At 31.8% G+C, this 9,537-nt stretch overlaps 1 protein-coding gene across 2 annotated transcripts in view; it reads left to right on the top strand.

Annotated features, from left to right (window-relative positions):
- The window catches only part of LOC106663857 (ras-specific guanine nucleotide-releasing factor 2-like), a 116,142-nt gene continuing 106,605 nt past the window's right edge, over positions 1 to 9,537 (top strand). For both annotated transcript variants that reach the window (XM_014389052.2, XM_014389051.2), the window contains exons 1-2: positions 1 to 63; positions 5,962 to 6,158. In XM_014389052.2, the coding sequence (XP_014244538.1) occupies positions 6,000 to 6,158 (159 nt within the window). In that variant the 5' untranslated portion in view covers positions 1 to 63; positions 5,962 to 5,999. The remainder of the gene's footprint in view (positions 64 to 5,961; positions 6,159 to 9,537) is intronic.

Raw genomic sequence — 9,537 nt, 5'->3', positions numbered from 1 at the left:
ACAGTGCTTAGCAAGCCGCCGCTCACACAACATGCCCTTAATTCAGGGGATGTGACTATACAGGTAAACCATCTCAAGAACCTTTGATAACTGCATGATTCTCCGAATTCCGCCGGTAGGCGAAATTGAATTTTTAATAAAAATAAAATTGACAAATTTCATCCCTTTACTTTGATTTCACTTTCTTCCTTCTCATCCTTTCCATTTCAATAATTTATTCTTAATTTTTTTAAACTTTTGATCTTTTCATATTTCTTTCATTCTTTATTCTTATTATAAATAGAACAGTGACAAAATTGAAAGGGTTGGTTAAACAACTCAAGAAATTGAGTGGAACTTTTGTAAATTGACTGGATTTTGTTATTGCTAAGAAATAGGAATTTGGCATTTTTGATGATGAATTATTTCCAACCTTTTAATAACTATATATATACTATATAGTATAAATAACTATATATAATATTATATAAACGGTCACATTACAAAAAAATAAAAAAATAAAAATAAGTGTTTGGCTAAAATTCCAAAATTTGACTTTGTTTACCCTGTAAAAATAGAAAAGTCATATTTTCAATAAAAAAATATCTGAAGTTTAGTCAAAATGTTACCTGAAAAAGAAATCATCTTTGTTATGTAATCCACTGAAAAATTGGCAAAACCAAATTTTCTTTCTTAGTGGGCCACTTTTTTTAAACGCAATGTACGCCGCAAATTGGCAATTTGTGATTTCCGCAAAATCGCGCAGACGCACAACCCTCACTGCAAAGCCCCAGCTAAATTTTGGACAATGCAACATTTATTCGGCATTTATTGACCCGCAGTCAAAATGGGGAGCAGGAGGATTTTACTTTATTTCAATTTTTATACTTTGTGATGAAGACTTTGTAAAAGCCTTTTTAGTCAATTCGACCTACCTGTCAATTTTTGTGCTGGTAGTAAAAAAATAAAACAATGTCCGAAGGGTGATATTTTCAATATAAAATGTAAGGATGGTTATATCAATTAAAAATAAATTAAACGGCCAAAATAACTTTTGGTGCAAGAATCTTTCTATTCAAGAAGACAAATTTATTTAAAAATTTGTTAATTTTAATTAACATTGTTCAAAATTTATTATCATTTAAGAATAACGCGAATTCTTAATTTACCTTAAAATGCAACCAAATAAAAATCCAACTGACATATTTTTCAAAATTCATTTTTCCCGTATGAAAGTATGCGACTTTATGCCCACAACCGTTTTAAATGTCAACGTCATAATTCACCGTTGTCAGTTTTCGCAGAGACGAAGTCAATCAAGATCATGTCTAATCAATTGATAGAAAATTGAAAATCGTTCGATTTTTTTTTTCAATTACGTCGCACAAGTGATTTGTTTATCATTGACTTATACAAATCGTCCACTTTTCCTAAATTTGCAATTCCCGGTATAAATAAAGATTCAAGACAAGTGTTTTTGAATAATATTTTGATTATAATTGTATATTATAGAAGCAACGTTGAAATTATCCATTACTGTTCATCAGAATCACCATTCTTTGCGTTGATCATGATTTGTGTCTCGCTTTTTATCGCCCATTATGTTTCATTACAATGCGTTCCAAGCTTTTTTAAAGCTCAATTTAAAAACATTTTCACAAATTTCGTTTATTTTTCATTTGAGGAAAAATGCGCAGTTGGTTTTTTAAAACAAAGTTAGCCTCCACATCTCAAGCTATCCCGAGTTATAATCTTATAATTAAAAATATGCAAATGGAACGGTCCTACGATGAAAAGACATTTGGAAACTGTGAAGGCCGAAGAAATACAATTATATTTTAAATTTTGGTGTGGCCTGTTAAATCAACAAATGAACTTTTGATAAATGTTAAAAGCTTTTTCAAATGTGTTCTTTATTAATTTTCATGTGTTAAATTTTTAAAAAATCTCGATATGGTCAAGTAAATGGAAAACAAATTCATTTGTAGCCATTTATTCGACCTGTTTTTAAGGCCGTCACCAGGTTCTGTATTAATAACAAATTATGAATTTTATTTTTCATTTTACCTGACTATATCGAGATCCAGATTAGTCAGTATCCAAAAAGTAGTCGATACATGCGCCATTTTAAACAAAAAAGATATTTGAATGTTAACAGGATGTTTCATTTTTGGAACGTATCTCAGTCGGTATTATTTTTTAATTCTAGAAGGTTTTGACACTGTCACCAAACATCCCATTAACATTAACAAGGACTCTGCAATAAAAAGAGAAAATATACATTAGAATATTTCAAACTGTAAATATTATATACCGTGTGAGTTTTTATAAAAGACACGTCCTTTTAATTTTATTGTAAAACTAAGCGATTCAAAGGTATTTTTTCACATAGAATCTGCTATTAACTTACTAGTCGGTACTATTATAATTTTAATACGTTGACAGTTAAGCCGACCTGGTGATCGGCTTTTTAAAAAAAATATAATGCCCTATTTTTTTCGTATATTTTGAAACTTTTTTCCATTCTAAAAAATGATACAATAAGTTAAACAAATTCATCGATTTATTCTGGAAATGTTGGTTTTCTTTCAGAAATATACGTTTCGTTCGTGTAACTGGTTAAAAAAAGAAATTTTTTTAAAACTTTTTAAAGAACAACTATTAGTGAGACGAAACAATTGATATTACCGAGTTCTGAAAGAAAGCTTAAATATTTCAAGAACGAATGAACTTTTTTGAATTTCTGGTAACGTTATTATAAAAACGGAAAAGACTTTTACTATTTGTGAAAAAAATTATAAACAAAATTCATCGATTCGTTCTGAAGAAATTATGTTTTCCATCAGAATTTGAAGTAAAGTAAGTTAGTTTTTATATCTTTCAAAATTTTTCATCTGTTCAGTATTTCCATTCTAACTGGGAAAATTAATCTAATTTTTTATTGTAATTTTAATTTAATACAGTCAATTTAACTGAAGACAATGATGAGGTATTCGTTAGTCGTAAACATTATAAGGGAAGATGGTAATATTAGTACAGACAATTAAATTTCATTAACAGCTTAGATGTAACGTTTGTATATATAGAAAAAATGGGACCCAAAAAAGGAGAACAAGAGTTAGTGGCCTTTTTATGATTTAACCAGTAAATGTAATGAAAGATATTGATAATTCACCGGAGGTTTATGTTTCATTTCAACATTAGAAGAAAAATTTGTGGTTGTGAATAAAACATAAAAAATATAATAAATTAATAAAAACATCTATTTACATTTTTTTCATGTGTTCCGCATTCCCATTTCAAATCGGGTAAATTAGATTTTTTTTAAATTATGGTTTTATTTTATGGTTTCAACAGTATATGCAATTGAATATATTGATAATTACCCAAAGGCTTATCTTTAATGTAAACAATAGAATCGAATACTGTAATATTAGTACCAACAATTAAATTTCATTATACCACCAGCTTACATGGAACATTTGTAATATTTAGAAAAAAAGAGTACAAAAGTTAGTGGCCGTTTTCATGATTTAATCAGTAATTGTAATGGAAGATATTGATAATTAACCGGTGGTTTATGTTTCCTTTCAACATTAGAAGAAAGATTGGTGGTTGTGAATAAAACAAAAAATATAATAAATAATAAATTAATAAAAACATATATTTACATATTTTTCATGTGTTCCGCATTTCTTTTTCAAATCGGGAAATTAGATTTTTTAAATTATGGTTTTATTTTATGGTTTTAACAGTAAATGCAATTGAATATATTGATAATTACCCAAAGGCTTATGTTTCATGTAAACAATAGAGTCGAATACTGTGATATTAGTACAAACAATTAAAATGAATCGTTCAAAATGCTTAGATGTAACGCGAACATAAAGTACCAAAGCCGCAGGTTACATTTTGATCTAAAACCCGTTTAAACAGAGTTTAAGGTTAATTTTGACCCAACGTTACACCCTTTAGGTGAATAACGACGGGAAAACAAAATATTCAATGATATCAGGGACATAGATGTGAGTTACGTCCCATAAATTCATGCTGATCCTCTGGCGAACGCAGATAAAGGTTTCCGTTTAGCGTTTCATATAATTAACCTGTTATTTACCGCGGTTAGTTTATGTCAGCATTTAAAGGGTTAATTTACTGTAAAATCAATATGTATACTGATATCTCATCAGCGGGTGGTTTGTAAAAAAAAAGCAATTTGACATTTATGATTTTTACAATTTTACTTCTTGCATAGAGAATGTATGTAATACGTATACATATAAGAAATGAAACGTGGAAAGTTACGGCACGGAAAGCCGACGGTGTTGCTACAAATAAAGGTCTCACAAGTTCTCTCCCAGAGGAAATTTCTTGTTGACTATCGAATTTAATTCTATTTTATTGTGGGGATGCTTTTCAATTAACAACATAGCGTTCAAACAAAGCTGGTGTAAAACAAATACTCTATACAAATTGAATCTAAAAATTGAAATCTTTTCTCCATTTTTCGTAGAGAGATGTCGATTTCGTCAACGTTATTTTTCATCCATTATATTTTCGTGGCCCGATTGACCAAATAACTTGTTTCAATTAATTAATCTTTATGTAAGGTTGAAATGAAAAAGTCAATGTCACGATCGGGATTCGAACCCCGACCTTCGGTTCGATACACCGCTGCTCTACCACTTGAGCTATCGTGACTTCGATCCACTCGGACACCAACTTCCCATCTCGACCTACGTTTCGAATTTTCCCTCCTTTTTGACATTTTTCAAACCAATGCCTTACATAAAGATTAATTAATTGAAAGAAGTTATTTTTCATATTAATCCATTTATGTTTAGCGGTCTAATTGACCTGATTACTTTTTTTCAATTAATTGTTCTTTTTATGCAAGGTCTTGGTTGAGATGAAAAAGTTAGTGTCACGAACGGGTTTCGAACCCATGACCTCTGTGTCTCGATAGCTCAAGTGGTTAGAGCAGCGGCGTATTGAACCGAAGGTCGTAGGTTCGAATCCCGATCGTGACACTGACTTTTTCATTTCAACCAAGATCTTACATAAAAAGAAAAGTTATTTTGCATGTTTAACCAACTGACAGTGCCTGCTGACTGTTTAAATAACCCCATGTTTGACTTTTGAACTTGAACGACTTTTAAACGATCACCTTTGATACAAGAAGAAACGTTCATTTTTATTTTTGCTAACGCCATTGTTAGCAATTAGCTTATAGAGGTTTAAGTATATTAATTATTTTCCCTATGAGGGAAATTCAACCAGTAATTAGAGGTGTTCGGTCTCATCAAACTCCCAATTTCGTGAAATTTAGTAACGGACAGAAAGGCCTAGCAACAATTTCTCTCATGGAAAGTTAGACCGTTAATTGTTCTAACTTCTGCCAAAATTGTGTAATTCCCATTAGTAAGAGGAACCAACATAGGTCATGGCGTTTTGCCGTTATTGCTACGGCTAAATGAATCTGACTGGCGGAAATCGATATCTCGGCATCAGGTGAATTTATTTTAAACGAATATAGTATTAAATTTATTCCATTCCTCTTTAGAAACGATAAAAAAGGTCTTGTCAAGAAACCTTTAATCCTGGAGTAAGTATTATGCAATCAGCTTTTAATTTTTTCTTTCGGTCTTTTCATTGTAATTAGAAGGTTTTACTGGATTTTAAAAAATAAGTCATTTCGTTAAGCATATGGTCATTTCAAAATATTGACCTTTTTCTTACAAAAACTTACTTTTTTGAAGAAAATCTATACATTTATAGATGGATTAACATGAAGTTTTAGACGTAATGTTGGAATGATTTTATATCTTAATGAAATACCAGTTTTTGTACAATTTCTGAAGTCGAGGAGGTCGGATGGTTGGAACGAACTGAACTAGCAAAAACACACTTCTTCCGGTCTGACCGCGAGGATATACCGACCGTGGATGTTCGTTTGTAATTAATTAAGCCTTTTTGTTTCAGTTCGGTGAGGGGAGGGTGGCGGCGGCGGCAAAGCAACAATGTTTAGCCCAAAGATGCAAAGGACGATCAGGGTGCATGAGTCGCAGCTTGCAATGCTCTCCGATCGCGCCCATAACGACCATTCCTACTCTGGCTACCTCAACAAACGGACCTCAGATACGAACAAATGGCAACTCAGGTGGTTCATCCTGTATCAGGTGAGCAATTAAACCTTTATTACCCAACTATATTTAACCCTTTATACGAAAAGAGTTTAAAAAAGATCATGCAGGACCTTCATGTTAAATTATTGAAATCTGCAAAGGTATTTTGCTAAAAAAAAAATATGTAGCCTATTGGTAACTATAGTAATCCCAGTCCTTGAAGTTATTGATTTTTTGACATTTTATAATCAATTAAAACAAATGTACATTTTTAATATTAATAGTTAAAATTAAATTAAATTAACTTAAAAAACAGAAAATACTGCGAGTTCATCATTATTTATTAAATTTTAATTAAAAATGCATATAAGTAAGTATATTTTATACAATGTCACAAGCGGGATTCGAACCCACGAACTTTGCCAAATACGCTGCTGCTCTTACCACTTCAGTTATCGTGACTTCGATCCACTCAGACACCAACTACCCATCTCAACCTACAACCTTTTGAATTTTCCCTCCTTTTTGCCATTTTTCAAATGTCGTGTCATCAGGATTCGATTCTCGGCGGTATATGAAGTGGCCACGGTGAGCTGTTAGTGACTACTTCGTTTACTTATTAAATCCATTATATTGACCCAATTACTTCTTTCAATTCACTAATCTTTTTATGTAAGGTTTTGGTCGAAATGAAAAAGCTAGCGTCATGAGCGGGATTCGAACCCACGACCTTCGACACTAATTCAAAAATGGCAAAAAGAGGGAAAATGCGAAAGGTTGTAGGTCGAGATGTGGAGTTGGTGTCCGAGTGGATCGAAGTCACGATAGCTCAAGTGATAGATCAGCGGCGTATTGAGCCGAAGGTCATGGGTTCGAATCCCGCTCATGGCGCTAGCTTTTTCATTTCGACCAAAACCTTACATAAAAAAATTAATTGATGGAAATTCTTCGTATTTTTAAAAAATTCTTGACCTACTTGTGGAGTATCGTGAACGAGGGGTCAAACCAGTTTTCAATACTTTCTTTTCAAATGGTTTTCTTCTGTTCTAATAGCAATCAAGAACCCCCTAACCTTCTAGACAAAATTATGGATATACTATTTAGAATAGAAAAGCTAAAAATTAACGTCAAATTCCACTTCATCTGGATGTGCATATATTTGACAATGAAGAACAATGAAGTAGATCTACTCGCGAAAGAAGCAGCACAGAATGGGTATAAATCAAACATTATAGTCACATATAATTTCAAGATATGAAACAAATACAAGAAATTGGTATAATCAGTACGAACAGACATCTAATGAAAGGACGCCTCTCAGCCAACATAAAACCCACCATACAGCGCATACCCTGGTATATAATTAATATTCCCAGATATCTGTTGGATGGATTAAATTACTTCTTTCAATTAATGAAACTTTTTATGTAAATTTTGGTTAAAATGAAAAAGTTAGTTTCAACCAAAATTTTACATAAAAAGATTAATTAATTGAAAGAAGTAATTTGGTCGACCAGACCACTAAATATAATACATTTTATATAGTTTAAACATATTTGATGTTTTACTACTAGTAAGGCCAAATAAATTTTAGCTTGAATCTAAACTTACCATTTACAAGCCTGATCAGACCTAAAGGAGTTACGGGCTTGAACTCTGGGGTTCTACTAAGCAATAGAACTTAAACCGAATTCCAACATTTCAGTTTAAAGTCCTTTGCAATGCTCCTTTCTATGCCTTTAATCAAACTCTTCGTTTAGACTTTGATATTCCTGTTGAAAAAGATCTCGCTCTACCCGATTACAAAAGTTCAACAGTAAATGTAAAACGGTTTAATCCAATCTAATTGGTCTTCCCTAAACCAGAAATTCCCTAAACAAGCCAAGAAGGATGAAATAACATTGACAATGAGATCTTGTCACTTATCAAAAGAAAAACCAGTATATATATATATATATATATATATATAAAAATATATATTTTACATATTTAAATTATATAGTAATGAAAATGTTAAATAATAAATGTACGATAACTAGAATACAATACGTGCTTATTTACCTTCTTAAAAGTACCGCACATAACTGACTACTATAAGGAAAATATAAATTTACTCGAAAAGTTAAAAATAAGACAAAAATCGAACTGATAATAGACTTGTAGACATAACCTCTGGTATACTTCCAGGCAGTCTAACCTAAAAAAACACAACCTTATAATAAAAACTGCTTTGCTTCATTTCTATTGTCCTTCTACCTCTAGAATCAAACATCATAAATAATTTGATATTCATTTTAAAAAAGAACTCAACCAATCCCGGCTAGAGAGTTTCCACGACAAACTTACTGTTTACTTAAGTACAATGGTCCTCCTCCCCTACTCAACCTGAAATGACCCAGACCTTCCACCAAGTTCAAAACTGAACCTACTAAAATATAGAAGTAGTGTCAAAAAATACTGTTTAAGTTTTTTTAGGTTGACTAGTTTTTTTAAAAAACTGGGGTGACACAAGAATATTGACACCCTTTATAACATGATTTGTAAGTAGTTTGTTCGAAAAATGACTGGCTGCAATTAAGTAGAAATAAATGAATAAATGGTCTATTTGACATATCTTTAGTAAGTTTTTTTACATGTTTTACATTGCACAAGTTTTTAGACAATCTTATAAAACGTGACGATGAGAAGGATGCTAAGAAGCTCGTATCGGTACGGTTTTTATGTTGCCATTTTCTATGGCACAATAAAGTATTCAGCTTGATAGACGGAAGTACTTAAACTTACGTAATTAGTTTTATTGCTGGTATTTTGGAATTGGAAGGAATATACCTGACCTCATTCCTTCATTGGTTTTGGAATTGTTTGTTTGCACGCAAAATATTTGTATTTGATTTTCTGTTCAAACTACATGACAGGTTTTGTGGATCATAAATCAGTTACCATTTCCAGGAATAGGTGTCTGGTTTTATTTGATATTGTTGTGTGGCCGGAATGTTTATTCTTCATCCAATTGATTTGTTTTTGGAGTTCGTTTCCTACCCTCTTCTCATATACAGGGTGTATTAGATTAAAAAGTCCCTATTGCCCAAAATCTAATTTTCATGCTACTTCAATCTGTCACGGCTTTATTTCATAAATGTGTGGTGATTGGTGACCGTTAGTTAATGATTATTTGGAGATCGTGAGATGAGGTCTGGTGTGATATAGGTTTCAAAAAAACATTTTCTTTATCGTGCCAACGTTTCGATCTTTATTGAGATCATCTTCAGGGCTCAAAGTGTTTGTCTTCTGTGTACTTGTGCCATTCTTGCGTTCGTGTAGGCACTCTTAACACGACACGCAAGAATGACACAATTACACAGAAGACAAACACTTTGAGCCCTGAAGATGATCTCAATAAAGATCGAAACGTTGGCACGATAAAGAAAATGTT

The sequence above is a fragment of the Cimex lectularius genome, unplaced genomic scaffold (genome assembly GCF_000648675.2).
Source record: "Cimex lectularius strain Harlan isolate CLEC.00 unplaced genomic scaffold, Clec_2.1 scaffold41, whole genome shotgun sequence".
Taxonomy (NCBI): domain Eukaryota; kingdom Metazoa; phylum Arthropoda; class Insecta; order Hemiptera; family Cimicidae; genus Cimex; species Cimex lectularius.
Note: the sequence above shows the minus strand (reverse complement) of the source record. Positions and strands in the feature narration are given on the sequence as shown.